At 38.9% G+C, this 25,734-nt stretch overlaps 1 protein-coding gene across 3 annotated transcripts in view; it reads right to left on the bottom strand.

Moving 5' to 3' along the window:
• Positions 1 to 3,569: 3,569 nt before the first annotated feature.
• Positions 3,570 to 25,734, bottom strand: part of LOC131894067 (uncharacterized protein PF3D7_1120000-like) — a 33,770-nt gene continuing 11,605 nt past the window's right edge. For 2 of the 3 annotated variants that reach the window (XM_059244210.1, XM_059244211.1), the window contains exons 5-7: positions 6,788 to 7,036; positions 4,352 to 4,877; positions 3,570 to 3,754 (exon numbers count right to left, since the gene is read on the bottom strand). In XM_059244210.1, coding sequence (XP_059100193.1) covers positions 3,735 to 3,754; positions 4,352 to 4,877; positions 6,788 to 7,036 — 795 coding nt within the window. In that variant the 3' untranslated portion in view covers positions 3,570 to 3,734. The remainder of the gene's footprint in view (positions 3,755 to 4,351; positions 4,878 to 6,787; positions 7,037 to 25,734) is intronic. The other variant, XM_059244214.1, reaches the window with a different exon arrangement.

The raw sequence follows: 25,734 nt of genomic DNA, 5'->3' as shown, positions 1-25,734 counted from the left end.
CGGGCAACTATACTGTTCCCACCGGCTTTAGCTTTGTTTGTTCATCAGCAATCTTCCCCTGGGTCCTGCACCTTCCTGCCTCAGCTCTGTGCTCCAGGAAGTTGTTTACAACTGCAGATACTCTAGCATCTCTGGAATGCACTCCAACTTGGAGGTAATGGCCACTTGCTTCTCAGTTGTTGGTTAGAAGCAAGGATACAATGCTAACAGAGAGGGTTTCCGCTCATCACTTCAGGGGATCTTTTCATTAGGGCAATTAATAGCACCCTTTCATGCTGTTAGACTTTCACTCAGAAACAAAACCCTCCATACCTCAGCTCAGCTGTAACTGAAAAAGCTTGACTTTTTTGCTTTTCCTGGGTAAACAATTTCCTGCTGGGCTCTTTATGGCTCTTCACTCACTCTCCCAAGCGTTTCCTCAGGGTATTCTGATCTGCTGCCTTTTACTAGCTTGAAGAGATAGAGCTTAGAAAAGGTTTTTAGGAAATCAAGCCCTGCCTCCCTCATTGCAGGGAGGATTTTTCTGGCTTGAAAGACAGGACTTAGAGAGGTTTTGCTGTCTTAACAGGTTTGTTGTTTTCCCTTAGAGCTAATCACAGGTGATTCCCCGTACTAATACCTTCAGGTGATTCTAATTTTTGTCTTTCTGAGAAAGTTAAAGGCTTCGGTTTTTAAGTTTAAGGGAGCTTTTTAGTTTGAAAAAGATTAAGGCTTTTTAGAGAGATTTTCCAAGAAAAGCTTTAGTTTGAAAGATTTTTTTCCCGAGAAAGAAAGACCAAATTTTCCCCAAACTTCTGAGTTTTCATTTTTTTTTTTTGGCTTCTTACACCCGCGTTTTTGCCTCAGGGAGAAATCACTTTTTCCTGTCACTTGTACTTAACATTTTAACTGTCCCCAGGCCAAAAGCTTCCATAGGAAACTTTTTTCTGTGTGATAAGTTCAAAGAAGAGTTTTTTTTTTTTAAACTACCCATAAAGCTCAAAGAAAGATTTTTCCCAGTTTGCATTCATAGCCCCAAAGTTAGAAAATTGAAGAGTTTTTCTGTCTAGTTGCCTTACTTATCTTAAATAATTTTTTTAACATAATATTACACTTCTAAGTTTTTCCTACACTATATTACTACTCTATACCTTATATTTATTTTTCACAGATAGAAATTGAGAAAGAGCTAGAAGATAGAAATTTTTTGCATCAGTTTACAATTTATTACTATATATTGCTTATATTATCTTTTTTCTCATTTTTCTTTATTAAGAAATTTTCTGCTCTACATACCACCCACAGATTCCATCTCCTCCCTCTTCCAACCCCCCAGCCCTCCCAAGCCACCCCACATCTCCACATCCCCCAAATCAAGGTCTCCCATGGGAAGTTAGCAGAGCCTGGCACACTGAGCCTAGGCAGGTCCAAGCCCCTCCCCACTGCACCAAGGCTGAGCAAGGCATCACACCACAGGCACCGGGCTCTCAAAAGCCTGCCCATGCACCAGGGATGAATCCATCCCCCTGCCTGGGTGCCCCGCAAACAATTCGAGCCAAACAACCATCTTGTGTATCCAGAGGGCCTAGTCCAGTCCCATGGGGGCTTCACAGCCACTAGTCTACAGTTCATGGGCTTCCACCAGGGTGGCTGGTCATCTCTGCATGTCTTCCCATCATGATCTCCACATCCCCTGCCTGCCGAATCCCTCCTCTCTCTCATCGATTGCATTCCCGGAGCTCAGCCTGGTGCCTGGCTGTGTGGATCTCTGCATCTGCCTCCCTAAGTCATTGGACAAAGGCTCTATGATGACATTTAGGTTATTCACTAGACCTGTCACCAGAGTAGACCAGTCCAGGCACCCTCTAGACCACTGCCAATACTCCCAGGTGGGGTCATCCTTGTGGATTCCTGAGAGCCTCCCTGGCACCCTGCCTAGAAGATAGAAATCTTTTTCTTTTTTTTTTTTTGTTTTTTTGTTTTTTTTGTTTTTCGAGACAGGGTTTCTATGTGTACCTTTGTGCCTTTCCTGGATCTCGCTCTGTAGACCAGACTGGCCTTGAACTCACAAAGATCCACCTGCCTCTGCCTCCCGAGTGCTGGGATTAAAGGCATGCGCCACCACCGCCCGGCCAAGATAGAAACCTTTATAGAGGAGATATTTGAGCTGCAGCATTGGACATCCTTCCAGTCCTTTTCTTTCTTTTCTCTCGAGGATAAATCCCCCTGTCCATATATGTGTATATTCCATTAAACACTGGACATGTCCCTTTTTCCACTGGCAGGGCCTGACTTGCACTTTAACCAGAAACTCTGTAATAAAACTTATTTTCCTTTGTCTTTAGTCCCTTCCCCCCCTTTTTTAGTCCCTGTTCATGGCACCATTCTGTGGGGCGTTTACCCACCAAACCCACAATTCCCCAGAGTTTTCTTGAGTGTGAGCAGCAGGAAATATTAGAAGGATTTAGGTTGTGGAGATAAACAAATAGAAAATACAAGATAGCCTCGAGAGGGCCTGGAACCTATTCCAATGGGTCCTGAGTGTCTCTGTCCCAGGGTATTTATAGAAACGCCAAGGGGTAGAGCAAAAGATCTCCCCTCAGCACAGCCAAGTGCAGATCATCTCAGACACCTACACTCAGCCCGTGGTCCTAACTATTCTCTCTATGAGGACCCGCTGGGTAAAGGCACAAGGAACCTGAAAATGGGCTCCCACAACCAGGGAACTCCTACAACACATCAACTCCTTCAGTAATGTGGCAGGATACAAGATTAACTCAAAAAAATTAGTAGCCCTTCTATATACAAATGATAAATGGGCTGAGAAAGAAATCAGAGAAACATTACCCTTTACAGTAGCTACAAATAATACAAAATACCTTGTAGTAACTCTAACTAAGCAAGTGAAAGACCTGTATGACAAGAAACTTAAGTCTCTGAAGAAAGAAATTGAAGAAGATATCAAAAAATGGAAAGATCTCCCATGCTCATGGATAGGAAGGATTAACATAGTAAAACTAGCAATCTTACCAAAAGCAGTCTACAGATTCAATGCAACCCCCATCAAAATCCCAATACAGTTCCTTTATTTTATAAGATCGTTTTGGATATCCTGGTTTTTTGTTTTTCCATATGAAGTTGAGTATTGTTCTTTCAAGTTCTGTGAAAGAGCAATACTCTTCCTCTCTCTCCCTCTTCCCCTCTCCCCCTCTATGTCTCCCCCCCTCTCCCCCCCCTCTCTCTTCCCTTCTCCCTCTCCCCACCTCTCTTTCTCTCTCTGTCCTGCTCTGCTTCTCTCACAGACAGTTCCTGTCTGCTGGCTATGTTCAGTCTGCTTCTTTCTCTTTCTGCTCTGAATTCTTCCGGATGCCTCTAGCTGCTCTCTCTCTCTCTCTCTCTCTCTCTCTCTCTCTCTCTCTCTCTCTCTCTTCTCTCTCTCTCTCTCTGTCTCTCTCTCTCTCTGTCTCTCTCTCTCCCCCCTCTCTCTCTCTCTCTCTCTCTCTCTGTCTCTCTCTCTTACAATAAAAACCTTCCCCTTACCTATACAATGGAGTGATTATAGAGTCAGTTTATCTAATGCCAAGAAACAGTTTAAAATTTTTCATAGTATATTTTAATTGAAAATCATTAAAAATTTGTGTACAGAGTTCAATATATAGAATGTCCTCTTTCAGAGGAATATTTTTCTTTTGAATTTCTATATGTTTTAAAATTCTTGCTAATGTAGATATCAATTTGACTGCTTCAAAGGACTGTCAATCAACTGCAGCACCAACTAGGAAGAAAAGCAAAAGCCAGAATTACTAGCAGTATCATCAGGAACATCGGTGGCATCATCAAGAGGATTATGGGCAGCAGCATCAGTGTCGTTAATGGCATCATCTCATGCAGTATCATCAGCATCATTGTGTATAAGGTGTGTGAATTGGAAGCTCCTTTTTTTTTTGTTTTATGCTGTTTGTTTTGGAGTGTTTCAGAGATGATGCTATCCTCACAAGTCAGTGTATGTCCACAGAAAAGGCAGACACTGACTAGCATTTAACAGTTAGATATCTCTGTATATGCTTAGCCACTCCAAAAACACAAGGTTATCACTGGGAGAGAAAATAATTCTCATTCCAGAACAGGAGACAACCATGATCCAGCTAACATTATTTGGTCAGTTTTGGTGGACTGAACTGACTTTGTTACTTTTACATTATATATTTTCAATACAATTGGGGGAAAATCACTTTCTTCTGGTACCAGGTAAAGCCTATGTAGCCCCATATAAAGCATGGAATTTATTAATCATAAGTATTAGCACCAAAGAGAGTTAGTTTTCTGGGACAAAAATCATCTATTTTAAACCACTGTTTGTGGACTAACTTACCCTGGCCATCGTTCTTTTTACTGGAAGCTTCTTGGTAAGATCTCCAGACTACCCTTGTAGAATCTGGTATATCACCCATGTATAGGTCAGACCTGTTGTTGGTGCTCATGCTTGGTCTGAAGCGGCCAGTTGGATGTGCAGTGTGAAAAGCTAGGTCAGCGTCATTAGCAGGATCCTTAGTGTCACTGGGACCACAGAGAGGAGCAGATTCTAGATCAATACTGAGCTTGTCAAGAGCCAGGTCAGCATTGTGAGGAGGGTCCCTGGCGTCACCAGTGCGGTGACCAGGAGCAAGCTCAGGGTCAGTGTGCAGTTGCCATCTTTGGTGCTCAGTGCTGTCAGCCAAAGCAACTGCACGGGCCAATTGAGCCTTGAAAGCCTTGTCCATGTCACCCAAGTCACCTGCATCACGAGGGCAGGCAGCAGGAGCTGGTTCAACGTGTGCGGTAGCCCGCAGTGCAGCGATTCTGTGCTCAAAAGACTCGAAAACGGGTATATGCAGATACCCTGACTTCTTTTCTTTAACCTTTAAAAAATATTGAGATATTACTTTTCATTAAAAATTTTATGATTTTTCATATATCATTTTCATTTTAGCACTTGTCTGTTAATGTCACAGTCTTGATTTTTGTCTCCAAATGTTTGTTGTTTAGTCTAATTTTATCATTACAGTCGCTGATATCTTGTAACCTCTGCTTCCTTTTTGCTTGAGTAAAAGGCCCAGGATTTTCAGGAACCTCCAAAGGAACCTTCTCAGATTTATGCCTTTCTTCCTCTGCTCTTGGCTACCTAACATCATCATTCTCTGTATAATGGGGAGATATAAAAATAAAAGGACAAAATGTGTCCTCTCCAAATGTTATGACCTGGATTTTACATTCCAGCCAGATTAATAGAATGTGAAAGGAGGAGCTTCAGGAATGAAAGGAACCTCTCTCTTCTGTACTACGTAGTCCTTTCCTTATGGCCTTTCACAATTGTTCATTGGGACCCTGAGAATAGCGAAACAGTGAAAGTGACCTGAACATTTGTGAACAAAGTGTGTCACTACCCATAGCAGTGGGGAGCTGCTGAGCTGCAAGTATGGATTCTGAAGATGCCTTCTGACCTCTTACACCTTAACCATGACTGTTATATGTGTGAGCAGTGGCCTATTCCAGCACCACTGTGGTGGCTTGAATGAGAACAGCCCCGATACACTCAAACATTTGAATGCTTGGTCCCCAGTGGGTGGAACTATTTTGGAAAGATTAGGAGGTGTGGCCTTGTTGGAGGGGATGTTTCACTGGGGGGTGGGCTTACATGTGTGTGTGTATTCATGTGCTTGTGTGTGTTATGCTGCTGCTGTGTGTGAAGACCAGAGAACAACTTTCAGGATCTGGCTGTCTCCTTCTCTGGGTGAAGCAGGGTCTCTCACTGTTTCTGCTACTCTGTGTGTTTCAGTCTGGCTGGCTTGTGAGTTTCAGAGCTGTTCTATGCTCTCAGCCTCCATTATGGATTTACGGGTGCTGGGATTATGCATGTCAGACACTTGCTACTTGTGGTGCTTTCTGGGATGGAATTCAGGTCATTAGACTTGCAAAGCAAGTGCTCTGACCCTCTGAGCTGTGTTTCTGGCCCATATATGTATGTGAGTTTGTTTGTTATCGGTTCAGAATGAAAATGATAAAGAGAAAACCATGAACTTGGCATGTGAGCTTTCTCATTTTTCAAAGCCAGGTATCATCCATGTACACACCTGTGTCATTATAACCTTGGTGTGACTATACCTCTTTACAAAGACTTCTATTTGGCAATCCGATAGCATGTGGTGGAGAACTGATATTATCTATCTCAGACTGTGACTTTATACTATTTATACTGCTATTAGCAGGTGGCTTCTGGGAAAGTCTCGTGTTAGTTTGGTTTTCAGTGTGTTTGAGAGTAGAAAAGTGATGTCTTTTTTCTTGCAGACACATGATTTAATTCTTTGAAGGATGAAAACTATAGTCCTTTTGGTTTGCCAGACTCTGGCATGTCTAATATCTATTTACGATTATTGTTATTGGAGTTCATATTCTAATCATTTGCTTATCAAAGATGTGATTCCTTTCAGGCCCACTCTAACTCTTGCATAGTTGTCATACTCAACACCATTATCGTTTACTTTCCACATCATCATAAAAATTCTACATTAGTATTAAATTCTTCTATTTATATTAAGTATGTTAACTTCCTGGGTTATCACTCTTACAGTCTAATGAATTTTCACTTAAATCTTAAAAGATGACTGGAAAGTGAACGTACGTGATGAAGAACATAGAAAGGTTCAAGAACATTTTCAAGCTAGGTTTCTTTTGTCTGCAACAATCCACAGTATTGAAAAGACAAGCTGTTCAGAAGATACTATCTTATCTTACAGTAAAGTACTGTACTTTTCCACATGGTGGGAATTACCTTTGTGGATATTTCTCTTCTAGAGTCATCAGGTACAGGCTCTTCCTTAGGATGAATAATAAGTTCAGCATTTTCAAGTTGTTCATGAACCATCTCCTTTACATTTTCTCTGATGTATTTTTTAAGGTGTTTGTACTGTAGTGAATTCTGCTGGTCTATTGTCACCTCATCAGTTTTCACAGAAGGCCATGACCATAAAGATGCATATTCAACATTGCACTTCTCCTTTTCTTGATCTTCAGTGATTTTCTATAGACAAGAAAATTGAGGGTTACTCTGATTGATTCAGACTCATGGGTTTTGTGTTTTGGTGCACTTGTTTTCAAAATGGCTTTTTTGTGTCCTTACATTTTATGGGATATGGGAACAGAAAAAAATAAGAAACTACATAATATTTAACAGGAATTTCTTTATATATGATCAGCTACTCCAAAGTCACTGGACTATCAATAATAAATGTAAATAATTTATAGCCTTAGCTTAGACTAGGAGAGAAACATGATTCAACAAACTTAACCTAGTAAATGTTGATAAGAATGAACACATATTATTTCATGCTTATTTATATATTTATTATTTTTTTCAAAAAATGAATGACATACATGGTTCTGGATCAGATATAAGCTCTCAGCTGCTGCTCCAGTGCCATGCCTACCTGCCTGCTGCCATGATCCCAGGCATGTTGGTCATGGATTTTCCTTCTGAAACTGTAAGCAAGCCCTCAACCAAATGCTTTCTTTGATAAGTTGCCTTGGTCATGTTGTCTTAAAGCAGTAGAAAATTAACTACATATATAACTTATGTTAAGAGTCACTGGGTTGATTTTATGCCTTTATTCCCTCTCTCGGTATAGACACTGATGACACCTAGAGACCAGGAGGCAGAGTTAATTCTCTAAAGTTGTCGTGAGTGATTGGTAATAGGAAACTACACATTTAAGCCTTGGGAATGATCTTTTTACTTCAAACTAACTTAATGCCTATTACTGACACATTGCTCATAACATCAATTGTTAATCAGGAGGCTTAAATTTTAAGATACATGTATCATTTGGGGACACTTTACAAACAGGTCAAAAAACATTTTCAGAGTAAAACTGACCTCAATTATAACTGTATTCTAAAAATCAAGTTTATCTGGAAGTTACTACAAATTCTAAGAGTTTGTTTTGTAAATTTCTATACTTCTGTACATTTTCTTGGTCTCTATACTAAATTTTTATGCAAATTATAAACCATAAATAAAAATGCAATGGTTTTTTCAAGGAGAATTTAGATATGATCCATATGGATAGTATTTAGAGCAATGAAGCTGTTAAGTCAGAGCACCTTGAAAAAGCAAGAATAAAGAGAGGGATGTAATATCTTTATTAACCTATTAAAGCTTACATATTCTCTTGTAGGAGTAGAACTTTTATAATATAAAGGAAGTAGAAGCTTGTTTTAGTGATAGGACTTCAAGCCACATTTCATATTCATGGACAAAATGCTCTAACACTGAGCCACATCCGGAACCCTAAATTCAATCCCATTTTGAAGACCTATCAATAATTTAAACCATCTCAATATAAGTCAGTACTAACCACCTTAAAAACACTAAAGTCTTTGTATGATGTATAACAAAGAGTTTTTAAGTTCTAATGTTTATAGTGGCAAAGTGAGTGACATCAAGAAGTACAGTCTGGTCCTTAGCACATTGATGCACATGCATGCCTCCTTTGTAGGGTACCAGTCTGTAACCCTGGATCAAAGGACATCAGGTTCAATTCTTTAACAGCAAAGGTCGAGGGAAAGAGAGCTTAGGGGAGCGGGAGATCCCAGTTGGATCAAGAACAGAGAGGGAGAACAAGGAATAAGACACCATGATAAATGAAGACCACATGAGAATAGGAAGAAGCAAAGTGCTAGAGAGGTCCACAGAAATCCACAAAGATACCTCCACAATAGACTACTGGCAATGGTCGAGAGACAGCCCAAACTGACCTACTCTGGTGATAGGATGGCCAAACACCCTAATAGTCATGCTAGAAACCTCATCCAATGACTGAGGGAACCAGATGCAGAGATCCACGGCCAGGCCCCAAGTGGAGCTCCAAGAGTCCAATTGGCGAGAAAGAGGGGGGTTTGTATGAGCAAGAATTGTTGAGATCAAGGTTGGACAAAGCACAGGGACAAATAGCCAAACGAACGGAAACATATAAACTATGAACCAATAGCTGAGGAGCCCCCTACTGGATCAGGCCCTCTAGATAAGTGAGACAGTTGATTAGCTTGATCTGTTTGGGAGGCACACAGGCAGTGGGACTGGGTCCTGTGCTCAGTGCATGAGCTGGCTGTTTGGAACCTGGGACTTATACAGGGACACTTGGCTCAGCCTGGGAGGAGGGGACTGGACCTGCCTGGACTGAATCTACCAGGTTGAACTCAATCCCCAGGGGAGTCATTGCCCTGGAGGAGATGGGAATGGGCTGGAAGGAAGGAAGGTGGGGGAGGACAAGGGAATCCGTGGCTGATATGTAAAATTAAATTAAAAAAAATTTAAAAAATGATCAACTGAAAACCCTGATTGTTCATGAAATTTCCGGAAGTTTAACTTGTAGATGTAATTCTAAATGGTCTTATTAAATAAGAAACACAGAGCCAAATGCAGAGTTAAAAGCTCAGAGATCAGAGAGCAATAGCCAAGAGCTGAGACCACCTTCTCACCACTCTGCTGCCATCCTTCCCCTGAGAAAGAGACCTGCTTCCTGTGTGTCTGTATTTTTATTACTTTTCTTTTCTGCCTTCTCATTGGCTCTAAACCCAACCACATGACTTTCTCATCACTGCCTGTCAGTACAGACCTCCAAGTCTCTATGGTTGGTACTTGGATTAAAGGCTCAGGTCACCATGCTGGCTGTGTCCTTGAACACACAGACTCTGCCTGCCTGCCATGTGATCGGATTAAGGGTGTGTGCTACCAGTGCCAGACTTCTACTTAATGCTTATGACCTCTGATCCCCAGGCAACTTTATTTATTAACATACAAATAAAATCACATTTCAGCACAAATAAAATATCACCATATTTCCCCTTTCTATTCTAATAAAAAAGGAAAATAGTTATAACTAATATAAGAAAAACTATATACAATAAGTACAATAACTATATACAATATATACAGGCAATAAATACTTAAACAATGTCTAGTCCATTTGCTTTTGACAAATTCAGCAAAAATATTCCATTATCTATCCTATTTTGGTAAGTCCAAAATGTACCTGATTCACTTTCTATCCTAACTTATATTACTAACAGAACTATCTTATAATGTCTTTCAAATTTATACACTTACACCTCTTTAGTGAGCTTCTTTTCTAAAATTCTTAAGGAACACTATAACTATAACTACGAATTTTCAACTAGCTATAACTATAACTATCTAATCTTCAACTCCCTCAGATACCCAAGAAGGAAATAATATTACCTAAAACAACAGGAAGTGCAAACAAGTGACTTCCAAAAAAATTGTGAGTTGACAGAAACAGCCAGCTGCCTGGACAGTCACCCAAGGTTTCTCTGCAACGTTGGGGCATCATCTTCAGCCTACAGGCTTAGTATATCTGAAAGACTCATTTGTGAAGTAGGATGTACACAAGGTCAACAGTTTGACCTCACATTTGGTGAGAGCAGTACATGTACCAGAAATAACCGAATTCCACTAGTGTCCTGTCATGATTCAGGATTTTAAATTCTGGAAATTGCTCATGGTTTTTTTTTTTTTTTTAATTCAGCTGTCCTTTCTTCTTGACTTGTATGTGGCTTCATCTCGGCATCCTGTTCTTCTCAGCTTGTGGGTGGCTTTAACTCTTTTATTAAATGTGAGTCTACCATTGAGAGGTTAGACTCTGTCAGCTTAGTTACTCTTTCAAGAATAAGTGTTTCAGCTACTGTTCCACTGCACATCAGAAGCCATCGGCCCACTGCCTGTTCAGCTGCCTTAGAAGAAAAGGGCACTGTACCTTTTCCGGATTGTGAAGGCCACTTCAGGGATGGTGCCATATTGTCCTGGCCTCAGAAGATACCTTTTGATAAAGCCATAACCACAGTTGTTTTGGCAAGAATCGGTAGTCCTTTGTTTCGTGTCCTGTCTGTCTGTTTTGTCCTGTTTGTCAGCCGTTGATTCGAGGATACTTTGTTGTCCAGTGGCTAACTTTTGCCACAATGAAAGTTAATTCCATATGCAGTTTCTTCAATGCCCATATTTTCTCTGAAGTAGATTGGTACTGCCAGGAACTGACATGTCTCATAGTCATAAAAAATTTCTAAGTTATTAAAACTTTTTAAATGCCATATTCTGTAGATCTCTGAAAGGTTTGAAGATGACCTGTCTATCTCAAATATATCTGCTCAATCTTGAAAACATATCTAATGTGACTACCAGTTCGAGTGTAATGTCTAACTACTAACTTTCATTTCTTTATATCCTAATAGTTGGTAATAATAACATTCAAGGATTAGCAAATTGCATTCCATTGTTAAATGAATTGTATGAGAACAATATCTTGAATAAGATTAGAAATATTTGTATGGCATTTTCTAACAATCTCAATCTCAATATATATAATTTGTATACAATATACAAAAGTCCAATCCAATATAAAGTATTTAAAACTAGTAATTGTCTTTTAAAAGTAGATTCAATAATCTATCTTTTTATCTATATTGTATCTATATCTTCTTTTTACTTTTCAGAGTAGATTCAATAATCTACCCTGTATTCTATCATTTCCATATATCATTTTTTTAAAAATAAGAACCTTAAATCTAATTTCCTTTGCTTAGCCCTTTTCCTAACCCTTAACAACAACTTGTAACCAACCCTCCTAAACAATGAAAATCATCCCAAAACCCATTAAAAGACCAAAAAACCACCCGCCCCACGCCAACTCTTTGGGAATGTGGGCGTCGTATTCTTAAAGTTGCTTCCTGCTGGATATGGGCAAAGGCATCTTTATTCTGGAAAGAAAAATTTTGGGTTAATTGTCAAATTCTAGGAAAGGTAGCTATATCCTTTGTTGTCCAGTCTGTGCATAATGCCAAAGTTCAGGGCTTATCTCAAGTAAGTAGTCTTTGAAACTGGATCATCTCAGCTAGCCATCTCAAAATTGCTCTGAGCAGTTTGTAGTCCAAAGCTGATCTGGAGATGATGTTTGTCAGCTTAGAGTTATTATTATTGTCCATGTGGAATTATTGTTGTTGTGGGGCCCCATCTTCTTCCTGGAGATTTCAGTTGATGTTAGGCCTGGCCATGATTTCCTGCAGAAAACTGATAAAGACTTGAAACAAAGACATATATAGGCAGCTAATTGAAGCCGTTTTTTCTAGAATTAGTTAGTACTCTATATGACCATTAACATCTTAACAAAGTTTAATATATATATATTAATCTTGTAAATTTTGATATAAAATTTATACTTTAAGAAAAGTTTAAAGAATCAGAATAGAATCAAAGAATTGAGATTAGTAGTAATAGAATAGTCCCTTAAATTTTTTGTTTGTTTGTTTGTTTGTTTTCTCCTGTCCCGTATCAGAAGATGGCTCTTTTCTTCTGGCATGATACAGGGAGTTTGCATTTTCCTTTTAACAACATACTTGGGTCTAAAGAAGGAGAGAGCCATTCTCCAACTCCAAAGCCAGCTTTAAATTCTAATTGAACTGGGACTATAAGAAGACCATTAGTGTTAAATGTCTGTAGAGAAGAGCAGAAACAAACATTTAGGAAGACTTATAAAATTTTATAGATGATATACCAATAGGCCACTTTACTCTTTTTCTTGGGACCTTTTTATTTTAGTTAATTTGTCCTTTTTCTTCAGTTGTCTCATTTGTCCAGTGTTCTTCAGGTTCCTTAGCTTTCATTCTCCTAAAAGACAAAAAGAAAAACCTTTCCCCAAGACTAACTTTGGGGAGGTTCCCTTTTGGCAAGTTATTATCTGATTAATTGAAAAGGCATGTGTTAATGGTATAAGTTAGTTTAAATTGGATGGTCATGATGGTTGATGAACTATCACCTCTTATAATTAAGAGGTCTCTCTTGTTTAAATTGAACTTTAATCAATTTTGATGGTATCCACAGTTTATCTTCTCCTGTAGAAACAAAAGCAACACCTCTTGCAATGTTTCAGTTTGTGGAAGGAACTAAGTGGTACCAGCTGTTGCCTACACCCAGTCCCTTCATGTCAATGGTTTCCAATAGCTTGTGTACAAAGAAAGCATTTATGTGTGAATTTTTCTCTCTGTAGTATCATTTTTATTAAAATGCTAGACTATAGATAAAAGGGTTCAAACAATCTGTTTCTAACTCATTAATTTATCCCTTATTCACATTGAGTTTCTTCAGACTGTTAAATGGACAATTGATTCCATAGGATGAGTGAAGTTAAATTACTAAATAGAGTCTTACTGCTGTTCTTATAGACAATAAGCTAGATGGATCTCAGTGTAGAACACTGCCACACTAATGATGTCCGGGTCTGCGAGTTTAATAGACATGTTGAGATAGGATACAGCCTAGCTTCAATTAAAACAAAACAAAACAACAACAATACAAAAAAACTGATTATTTGAGGTCACTGTGTTGTTGACAGGAACAAAAATAAAGGGTCAAGAAATCCTTAAGCGGCCAGACTCCATTCATTAAAAGAACACCCATTGGAAAATTTTAGTAGCTCTTATAAATGTCTGCAAAGGACTAATAGCTGTAAGGAAAACAATGTTATACTCAAAGCAAATGTCAGTACAAAATAATATTTGTATTAACTTCTCCAGCATGAAAAAAGAAAGGCTGACAAAGGGGGAATTGCATGGGATAGATATGGAAATAAGACCTCCATTATGAAACCTAATTTCTTCCAGAGATGCCTTAAGTAGCTGAGATCTGGGAGTTCCCATACTGTACTGATCACTGATTCATGTCTAGTGTCAGAGGCTAGAGGGATATTTTTACATAAATATTTTAACATGTGCTGTGGGATGTATGGCAAATGTGTTGCTAATTAATCAATAAAACACTGATTGGCCGTTGGCTAGGCAGGAAGTATAGGCGGGGCAAGGAGGAGAATAAAGCTGGGAAGTGGAAGGCTGAGTCAGAGAGACACTGCCAGCCACCACGATGAGGAACAGCTTGTGAAGATGCCGGTAAGCCACGAGCCATGTGGCAAGGCATAGATTAATGGAAATGGATTAATTTAAGCTATAGGAACAGTTAGCAAGAAGCCTGCCACGGCCATACAGTTTGAAAGCAACATAAGTCTCTATGTTTACTTGGTCGGGTCTGAGAGGCTGTGGGACTGGCAGGTGAAAGAGATATATCCTGACTGTGGGCCAGGCAGGAAAACTCTAGCTACAAACATGTCTATGCCCAGTCCCTATGAGATGTTGTATGCTATACAATCTTTTGTGTCTGTCCTCTTTCACTTAGCATTTTGAATTATTGATACCCTCCTGGCTGTATGCAACGTAATCTGCTGGGGAAAAGCCATCAAGAGTCTCACCCAGCCATGAATCTTGTGAACTGCGATAATGACCAGTATGGCAAGACAAGACCATGCTGTAGTAGACAGCTTCACCCTCTGTAGTATACAGATGTTAAAATATATACATATATTCATATAAGTGAAGTTTAATGGTGTTACTATATAATAGGGATCAGTTTTTCTCCTAGACACCATAGTCTATCAAAAAGTTCAGTATAGGCGTAGTAATACTTTTTTCAGTCCCATATATAGCCTCCCTCTCCAAATTAGGAGATATTGTGGTGGTTCTTGATTAACCTTCAAAACTCAATGGTATGAGTCTTTTGCTGAAGATGTTATGTACTTGAGTCATAGAACATGAAGAAATCAATCTGGTACTAACCTGGAAGCTCCATCCCTCTGGGCTAGCTTTCAAAGTATTAGAAGGTGGTTTTCACACTACCAGAGAGGAAAGATCATCAACAGTCTTACCCATTTGTCAACCCTGTGAGCTACAATAACCACCAGCCTGGCAAGCCATGCACACAGGTGCAATAATGGTATGAATTCTATGGGAGTAACCAACCACTTTCTCGCTGGATTGAAAAGTTCCACAAAGACTTATAGCTGAGAATGTTGACAGAGTCAAACACCCACAGCTGGGTGACACATAGGCCCTAGGGGAGATCCTACTATTATCTTGCTACATTGAACTGTCTCCTGAGTTTTAACTTTAGACACATAGAATATTGCATCTTCCAACCATTGTTAGAAAAGATTCTCTTTACAGTAGACAATAATTATTAGATACCTACAACCTCAGTTTTTCAGTGTACAGAGGATAAGGGCCTGTGGAGCGCTCAGCTTTCCATGACACAGCTATATCACAGCCTCAAATCCCTAGGTTTATGAAGCATATCAGAAGAAGGGGGAGGAAATAGATGATAAGACCCACAGGTAGTGGATGTCCACAACAAAACAGTATTTGCTAGCTGAGACAGGGTTGCTGCACAATTAACTCATAGTAACTTTAACTGCATGCAACAGACATGTACAAGATCTGGCCAACAAACATCCCAGCATTAATGAGGGAGGGGTTCATGAAGTCCCACCCTGTGAGGAGCTATTGAAAGCTGATGGATGCTGAGGAAGGAGACTCAGCTTTCTTCAGGGATGCAGCATGTTGAGGCTATCCATGATCCAGTAATTTTATTACTTCCTTGCACACTAATTGCACTCTGTTTTCTTTTTAAAGAAAACATGAATTTGGGAAGGAATAGTACTGGTGACATATAGGAAAGATTTGGACGGTTGTAAACTGTGGTGCATTTGATCAAAATTTGTTATATGTATGTATAACAGTTTTAAACATTAAAATAAAATAAATTTAAAAAATAAATATATTCTCTCTATCAATAGAAACAGGGAATAAACACAGTACTTGGTGATGGGTCTATGAAGAATGATTGGAGCCCAAAACTCCTCCTATGTCAATATTTCAAAACAATTTATCTGGTGATATTAACTAAGGTGGATACAACAGCTGACAGAATCAGATAAGAGCCAAACAAGTGTCAGGACATTATCTTCAGTTTGTGATATGAAGTTTGAGGTACTCAGAGGACTAGGAAGAAAGAACTAACTCAATGGAGTAGGGGGAGGTGGCCTTACTTGGAAAAAGTACATGGATTCGAGAAAATGAATATTTGTAAAATATAATTAAAAATATAAATCCAGGGCTGAGAGCCATGGCTGTCCGCTCCTGGGCCAGTCACTCTGTCTAGTGCAAAGATGGAACACGGTCTTTGCAGAGGTCATGACCCACTGGTTTGTTGGCAGAACTGGTCAGTGATCCTCCAAGGCAGCCATGGCAGAGCCACATCCCGCCTCCAGTGGCCTCACGGATGAAGTTGCCTTCAGTTGCTGCTCAGATCTAGACCCCAGCACCAAGGGCTTTCTATTGCAGCAAACGAACTAAGGACCCTAAGAAGTCCCTGTATTTTTTGTTTTGTTTTGTTTTGTTTTTTGAGACAGGGTTTTTCTGTGTAGCTTTGGAACCTTTCCTGGAACTCACTCTGTAGCCCACGCTGGCCTCGAACTCACAGAGATCCACCTGCCTCTGCCTCCCGAGTGCTGAGATTAAAGGTGGGCACCACCACCGCCCAGCATCCCTGGATTTATATACTAGAGTTCTTGGATTGACGTTACTCCAAAACTTTGATTTTCCCTCAATGAAATTTTCCCTCTATTTTTTGGCTTACAAAAATAAGAATGACATTCCTAAAGACAAGACTGAAAGAACAGCATGGACATTTTCCAGAAAAGCTACACTTGAGTTGGCACACAACCGGGCCACAGAGGATGATGAAACCCAGAGTTACCGCAAAAGCAACTCAGACCCTCAGGGAATTGGTCACATTGGGATTGCCATTCCTGATGTCTACAGTGCCTGAAAAGATTTGAATGACTGGAAGTCAAGTTTGTGAAGAAACTCGACAATGGTAAAATGAAAGGTCTGGCATTCATTCAAGATCCTGACGGCTACTGGGTTGAAATTCTGAATCCTAACAAAATAACAGAGATTACTTAGTTCCGTAAGAATGCTCCTTTGAGGTGTTGGTGACAGTGGGGACAAGAAACAATGTGATACAGATGCTAAGGCACCAGAAGCATTGAGAGCTGATGGATCTTTTTCTAGTTCAAGTCATTCTAAAATCCTTTTCATTATCCTGTTTCAGTGGGTTTTTTGAAATCCCCCCTCCTCTGTTCAGTCAACCTAATTTTCAAGTACCAGTTTATCTTATGACTTTGACAAACTTGTGTGACTTTTGCTTTTTAGATAATAATTAGAACGATCCCCTTCAGAGACTACATTTGCCACCCTGTCTCTTAAGTACTACTCAAGTCTTGTTTTGATTCATCATTTAAAATTTTGTTTTAAATGTTTCTTTTGGAGGGGGCTGTTACCTTTTGGGGTTTCAGTTCTTCAGAAATAACTTTTCATAATGGAAATTAAGGAACACTGAACAGAAATTAAACTTCATATGTACTTCAAACAGCATAGTATTTATATTACAAAAGAGAAGGCACTCAAGAGCAATTCTGAATCATGCTGAAAAGGACACTGACAGAAATACTAATTTGTGTGTGTGTTTGTGTGTGTGTGTGTGTGTGTGTGTGTGTGTGTGTGTGTGTGTGTATTACTTTCAAAGTTCAAGGACAAACTTTACTGCTCTGGGAATAAGGAGAAGGAGGGGATATTACTGGGAACTTAGAAACTGTAGTGATATAACATCATTGTCAGCAAATTTGGTGAGTCAACTAAGATAACTTAGAGGAAAAAATTAGTCAAAAGAAAATATTTTTTACCACATTAAAAAAGGGAAACATTTTTACAATGGATGGAATTTGGTCTCTGTTTGATAACACATTAGGCAGTCTGAAAATGGAACAATTAAATGAGAGAATAAGTAATGTTGATGGGAGTTACATAACATCAATTATGAATATTATTTGTTTGGTCATTTTTGGTTTAGCATTAAAAAGTTTGGTTAATTTGAGTGCCAAGATAAAAGTTTAGAAAAACTTGTTAAAACAAATCATAGAGATATTGAGACCCAGACAGAAGAATTTAAAGGTGAATCTATCTCAGTGTTGAATGACACAGTTACAGAGAAACAGCCTGTTTTCAAACAACCAATTTTAATCTATCCAGTAAACTTACAGGAACAGCCAAATGCTCAAGGCTGTGTATGAGCTGACTGGACTCCAGTGGAAATGTTAGATATGAGGATACTTAAAGAAGTTATAGTCTCACATGGTATGCAATTTAAAGCAGATATTAAACTTGTGGTCAACTTATAATAGAATTATCCCCCAGGAATGGAAAGATTTGGTTACAGCAATCCTAGAGGCCAGTCCACAGAGTGGAGAACCTGGTGGAAAGAGGAGGCTAAGACTATAGAACAATGATGTAGGGCTAGAGATATGAAAATTTACCAAGATCAACTTCTTGGAGAAGGCAATTATGCAGATATACAAAGACAATCTTTATGTGATAACCACACCATAATTCTATGCCACATCGCAGCCGTGAATGTGTGGGACAGAATTGAAAAAGCAAGGAGGAAAATTGAGTTATTTACAAAAGTTATACCGGGCCCAAAGAATTTTCACAGATTTCTTACAAAGGCTGTCTTCAGCAGTAAATAGAATGATACCAAATTCAGAAGCTAGACAGATAATAATTGAATCTCTGGCTTTGGAAAATGCCAATACAGCATGTAAAAGGCTAATTAGGCATTAAAGGAAAGACTAGCACCCTTAGAAGAATGGATCAGAGGTACAATTAATATTGAATCCCATGACCAAGGATACTTGGACAGGAGAGGAGATTTCCAGAGGCCTGAAGAAAAAAAAAATGTCCATGCTTTAATTGTGGTAAACAAGGTCACCTAAAAAGGGACTGTAAATAGGGCATTCCTAGAAACAATGTTTCTTCAAGGAACAATGACAACAGAATGCCCCTCCCTTCTGGATTATGCAGAAGGTGTGGTAAGGGCAAACATTGGACTAACAAATGTAGATCAACAAGGGACAGACAAGGTAATCCTTTACCTTTGCAGTCAGAAAACTCCCTGAGGGGCCTCTTGCAGCCCCCCATGGCAAATTCAGTTCAGTCATTTCCTGCCATCATAGAAAAAAACCCTTCTCAGAGCAACTAAATAACCAAATGCCTATTATAAAAAACCATACTGCTCAGGATGATAGAACAGCTGTAGCAGAGAGAACAAAAAATTCAAGAGAAACCATAAAGTGAATGTTTTGGCAAACATCTATAAATGAACAAAGACCAAAATTAAAAATACCAATAAATGACATTCTCATTGAAGTTCTTGTCAACACAGGTGCAGAAGTAACAATAATTGCACGAGAATCTTGGCATCCAAATTGGCCTCTTAAGGAAGTAAATTTTTAGCTGTTAGGGATTGGAACATTATCTGAAGTGAAACAGAGCACAGATGGATAGGGCCAGAAGGACAGAGAGGAAAATTAAAGCCATATGTGGTTAGTGTAGCTATGAATTTATGGGGCCATAATATATTACAACAATGGAATACCCAGATTAACATTCCTCCAACCTCAGAAACAAATCATAAACTAACATATGTTTCTAAGAAAAATTATAAGGTATTATTATAAAGAAAGGTCACCAACCATCCAGATTGCACAACAACAGGGCACAATAGCTGCTGATCTTTCAAAGACACCAACAGCTCTACATTTAAAATGGTTAACAGACAAGCCTATATGGGTTCAGCAATGGCCTTTAACAACAGACAAACTGCAGGCCTTGGAAGAGCTGGTAGAAGAGCAGTTACATGCTCGGCATATTGATGAATCAACCAGCCATTGGAATTCTCCTGTATTTGTTATGAAAAAGAAATCTGGTATGTGGAGAATGGTAACAGACCTAAGAACAATTAACAAAGTAATTCAGCCAATGGGCTCTCTACAATCCGGAATTCCTTTGCCTACTCTGTTACCTAAAGGATGGCCTCTTATAGTTATTGATTTAAAAGACTGTTTCTTCTCAATACCCTTATTAGAAAAAGACAGAGAAAGACTTGCCTTCACATTGCCCACTTATAATAATTCTCAGCTGGTTAAGAGATGTTAATGGAGGGTTCTCCCTCAGGGAATGTTAAATGGCCCAACCCTATGCCAATATTTTGTATGACAGCTGTAGCAGGAATCTTAAAAGTTCTTATTAATGAAATCAAACCTGAGCCAGTTATTGGGGTGAACACTGGAAGATCAGAGAGTCAGAACAAGCCACAGCTAACCTCACCTGGCCAACTTCTCAGCTGATCTTGTTTCCTCAGACTGGATGCCTCTGAGTCCTCATATTCAAATGGCTCTCAGCTGAACTGTGCTGCTCAAAACCTAAATGCTTAACCAGCCAAATGCTTAACCAGCCAAATGCTTCTAGTTCCTGGTCTTCACGCCTTATATATCTTTCTGCTTTCTGGCTCACTCCCTGGGATTAAAGGCTCATTTTCTGGGATTAAAAGCGTGAGTCACCATGCTTGGCTGTATCCTTGAACAGATGGATTTCTGCCTCTGGAATGCTAGGATTAAAGGCGTGTGCTACCACTGCCTATCCTAACTATCTAGTGGCTTTTCTGTTCCCTGACCCCAGATAAGTTTGTTCGGGTACACAATATTTGGGGAACACAATACCACCACAGACAGCCAATGGAAGTAATATGTAAACAGTTTCCTAAATCTGTAATTTATCATTATATGCACAATATTTTACTAGCTGATTCAAATGCAGACACCTTAGAAAGAATGTTTAAAGCAGAAAATTTTGCTTTGTTGGGGATTACAAATTGCTCCTGCAAAGATACAAAGAGGAGATTTTATTAATTCTTTATGATATAAAATAGGTCTACAAAAATTAGACCCCAAAAGGTGAAAATTAGAAGAGATCAATTACAAACACTTAATGAATTTCAAAGATTATTTGGAGACATTGCCAGTCTATGGACTGCTGTTAGGGTAAAAAAAATAATAAACTGAGTAATTTGTTCAAAGTCTTAGAGGGTGACAAGGACTTAAATAGTTCAAGAGAATTATCAGCTGAAGCTGAGAGAGAATTGGCTTTGGTGGAAAAGAAAATACAGGATACACATGTGGATCATGTGGATCCAAAGCTTGATTGCATTTGGTTATTTTACCCTCTAAGCATTCTCTTAAAGGGATTTTAATGCAGAGGGAAGATATTGTATTGGAATGGATATCTTTACCAAATAAACAAAGTAAAAAATTTAGAACTTACGTGGAAAAAAATCTCTGACTTGATTTTAAAAGGAAAATTGAGACTTCGTCAATTAGCAGGGATAGACCCAGCAGAAATTGTAGTACCCTTAACTAAGGATGAAATTGTCAAATTATGGACAGAAAGTGAACCTTGTCAAAGAGCTTGCAGTAATTTTTGGGGAGAGATTAACAGCAAATATCCCCAAAGTGATAGAATTAAACTTATAAAGAGAGCTGATTGGATCCTACCTCACATTGTATGAGAAACCCTACAGTTTGTACAGATGCAAACAAACAAGGAAAGGCAAGTTACAAATCAGAAAATTTAAGTAAAGTGGTTCAAAGTCCTCATAATTTTGTTAAAAGTCAGAATCATATGCTATTCTGATGGTATTAATGGATTTTTCATAAACTCTCAACATAGTTACTGACTCTCAGTATGCTGAAAGAATGGTCTTAAATATTGAGACTGAAGGATGTATCCCTGAGTAGTCAGAATTAACTTCACTATTTATTCAGTTATAAAATATAATCAGGAATAGGAATCATCCCTTATATATAACTCACATCTGATCACACATGGGTCTGGCAGGACCTCTAGCACAAGGTAATGATGAGATTGATAGACCATTAATAGGAAATGTGCTGGAGGTCTCATAATTTCATAAAAAACATCATGTCAATAGTAAGGGTTTAAAAGGGGATTTTTCTGCAAGAGACCCAGGCATTGCATCTCCAGCTGCAAGAGATCCCTGGCATTGCATCTGTAGCTGTAAGAGATCCCTGGCACTGCTTCTGCAGCTACAAGTGCCAAACAGTAGAGAATTTACACAAAGCACGGGGAAAGTCAACCTTGGCAAGTTACACACCCAAGCAAGTTATTATAAATACAGAAAGTAAAGTACACAGAATTTTAAATAGCAAGAAGTCTGTATGTTTAACCATGAGACAAGTGGCATTAAAATGCTTCTGACCTCTCCTCTCAGCCAACAGCATTCATTAAGGCAAATGAACCTCTTTCTTATGAGGTCTTTACAAAACTAATCAAATAGCAAATGTCTGGCCCTAACACAGGTAAAGGCAGCATCACCCTCAATAACACATACTGTACACTGTTCTTTTCTGAAGCTGTCTCAAGGGGCTGTGGACAGATACCAAAGTTGGCTTGGTTTTTTCCCAGTGGCCTCAAACAGACCACCTTTCTAAAGACAGTTTTCCAACATTAGGGAACCATATATGTGATATAAAACATGAAGACTCTGTGGCATTTCAGACCATTCAGTTCACACTTAAGGGCACTTAACAAGATTAATCTCATCAAATAGACAGGGCACAATCTGGAGTCCTTCAGCAAAACAACCATTTATTCAAGGCCATACAAGAACTGGGAGAGTAAGTCTCCTGGGACACAGAGGCATTTTAGGTGGAGAATGACAGTGACCAGCAGCCTCCTGTCCCCAGGTGCCCACCTGTACCACATCACAGCAGCGTGATGAGAGGCTCATCAGTGTCAGTCTCCTCCTTGGGTTTCTTCAGGAATCTAAATGCCTCTTCTGCACTCACTGGGAGCTGTGCTGGCAGGAGTTTCCCTGAAGGTAAATCCATGTTCTTAGGTAGAAGCTTCAACAATTTCATTTCTCTCCCAGAGTCTGTCACTGGTATTTTAACTAGCACAATAAACATCTTGGAACTGGAATGCTGGGCTTTCAGGTCAATGGCTGGGTCTCTCTCTGTAATATCACACACTAAAAAAAGCTCTTCCTGACCTCTGTAACTCAACCCTGTGGGAGAGTGAAGACTCCTGCCCTGTCAGCTCCCCTGTTAACAGTGAGGTCACACCCCAGCTGCACCTTCATCTGGAAACTGCCTCACCCAGCCTTAATATGAGGGGATGTGCCTAGGCTTATTGCAATGCGATATGCCATGTTTCATTGATATCCCCGGGAGGCTTGCCTTTCCTGAAGGGAAACAGAGGAAGTGTGGATCTAGGGGAGAGCGGAGGTAGGGGAAGAGGTTAGGAGGAAAGGAGGGAGGGAAAACTGAGGTCTGTATGTAATATATGAGAGAAGAATAAAAAAGGTTTTTCTATAACCTGAAAACAAGCCAAGGAAATTATAAGTAAATGTCTTGCTTGTTCCTTTTACAACCAAACTCCACTATCAGCAGGATGTAACCCAAAAGATACTCAGAGGAATGAAATCTGGCAGATGGATGTGTTTCATTTTGCAGAATTTGGAAAATTGGAATATGTACATCATACCATTGATAATTATTTAGGATTTCAGGGGGCAACTGCACTGAGTTTTGAAAAGGCTGATTTGGTAATCATGCATTTGCTAGAAGTTATGACTATCATGGGTATACCTGTACAAATTAAAACTGACAATGCTCCAGCATATGTCTCTGGTAAAATGAAATGGTTTTTTGCTTATTACAATATAAAGCATATTACATGTATACCACATAATCCTACAGGCCAAGCAGTCATAGAAAGATCAACTCGAACTCTAAAGGATATGCTAAATAAACAGAAAGGGGTAACAAAAAAACCCAGAAATAGATTACATAATGCTCTGTTAACTTTGAATTTTCTCAATGCCAATGAGAAAGGAACAACAGCTGTGGAGAGACATTGTATAACAGAAAAAACTACAGAATTAAATCAGCCTGTATACTTTAAGGATGTGCTGACCTCAGAATGGATATGTGTTACACTGGGGATGAGGTTTTACTTTTGTTCTACAGCAGAACAAAAGCTATGGATACCATCAAAATTGATAAAGGTTCAATTTGAATAAGAGACCTCTTAATTAGAAGAGGTGGCAGTTCATCAATCAATTTAAACTACTCATTCAGTTTAAACTAACTTATACCACTAAAAAATGCTTTTCATTTAATCAGATATAACTTACCAAAAGGAAACCTACCCAAAGTTAGGCTTGGGGAAGGGTTTTTGTTGTTGTCTTTCAGGACAATGAAGGCATCCAGCTAAGGAATCTGAAGAACACTGGACAAATGAGACATCTGAAGAAAAAGGACAAATTATCCTGAAAGAAAATGTCTCAAGAAAAAGAGTCAATTGGCCTATTGGTATGTCACATATAAAATTTCATAAGTCTTCCTAAATGTTTGTTTCTGCTGTTCTCTACAGACACAACATAAATTACCTTTATGTAGTCCTAGTTCAATTAAAAATTAAAGCTGCCTTTGGAGTTGGAGAATGGCTTTCTCTTTCTCTAAACACAAGCATGCTTGCTGAAAGAAAATGAGCCGGGTGGTGGGGGCACACGCCTTTAATCCCAGCACTCAGGAGGCTGAGCCAGGTGGATCTGTGAGTTTGAGGCCAGCCTGGTCTACAAAGTGAGATCCAGGACAGGCATCAAAACTATGCAGAGAAACCCTGTCTTGAAAAAGTTTAAAAAAAGATTAAAAAAAAAGAAAATGGAAAATCTCTGTATCATGCCAGAAGAGCCATCTGAAATGGGACAGAAGAAACCAAAATTAAGGGACTATTCTATTGCCACTAATCTCATAATTCTTTGGTTCTATTTTGATTCTTCAAAACTTTTTTCAAGGTATGGATTTTATATCAAAATTTATAAGATTTACATGCATACTTTTAAACTTTTGTCATAATATTAATGGTCATATAGAGTACTAACTTACTCCAGAAAAAAAAGCTTCATCTAGCTGCTTCTGCATGTTTTTGCGTTTGAGTCTCTATCAGTTTTCTGCAGGGAATCATGACCATGCCTAACAGCAAATTTGAAGTCTCCAAAAAGATGATGGGGCTCCACAATGATGATTCCATCAGGACGACGACGACGATAAACACCACCCAAAGATTGGCTTTCTACTACAAACTGCTCAGGACAATTTTGAGATGGCTAACTGAGATGATCCAGCCTCACAGATTACTCGAGCAAGGACTTGAGATAAGCCCTGTACTTTTGCATTATGTAGAGACTGGACAACAAATGATACAGCTACCTCTCCCAGGACTTGACAATTAACCCAAAAAATTTTTGTTTTCAGGATCCCCTAAACATGCTTTTGCCCCCAGACAGCAGGAAGTAATTTTAAGAACATGACATCCACATTCCCAGGAGGTAGGGTGGGTGGGTTTTGGTCTTTCAATGGGTTTTGTATAGTAGTCATTATTTAGGATGGTTAGTTACAAGTTGTTAATTATTAATGGTCAGGAAAAACATTAAACAAAGGAAATTATATTCAGGGTTCTTGTTTGAAAAAAAAGAGGATATAGATAAGAGATAGATTATTGAATCTTACTCTGAAAAAAGATATAGAAATGATAAAAAGGGTAGATTATTAAATCTAATCTGAAAAGAAAAAAAGAGAGAATATGGATATGAAAAGATAAAACGGTAGATTATTGAATTTACTTTTAAAAGGCAACTACTAGTTTTAAATATTTTACATTGGACTGGATTTTTGTATATTGTATACAAATTTTGTATGTTGATACAAATTTGAGATTGACTTTATTAGAAAATACTGTACACGTATTTCTAATCTTGTTCAAGGTATTGTACCTATACAGTTCATTTAACAATATAGTGCAATTTGCTAGTCCTTGAAAGTTATTATTACCAACTAATTAGGATCT

Source organism: Peromyscus eremicus, chromosome 17, assembly GCF_949786415.1.
Source record: "Peromyscus eremicus chromosome 17, PerEre_H2_v1, whole genome shotgun sequence".
NCBI classification, from domain to species: domain Eukaryota; kingdom Metazoa; phylum Chordata; class Mammalia; order Rodentia; family Cricetidae; genus Peromyscus; species Peromyscus eremicus.
This window is presented reverse-complemented; position numbering and strand designations above follow the sequence as displayed.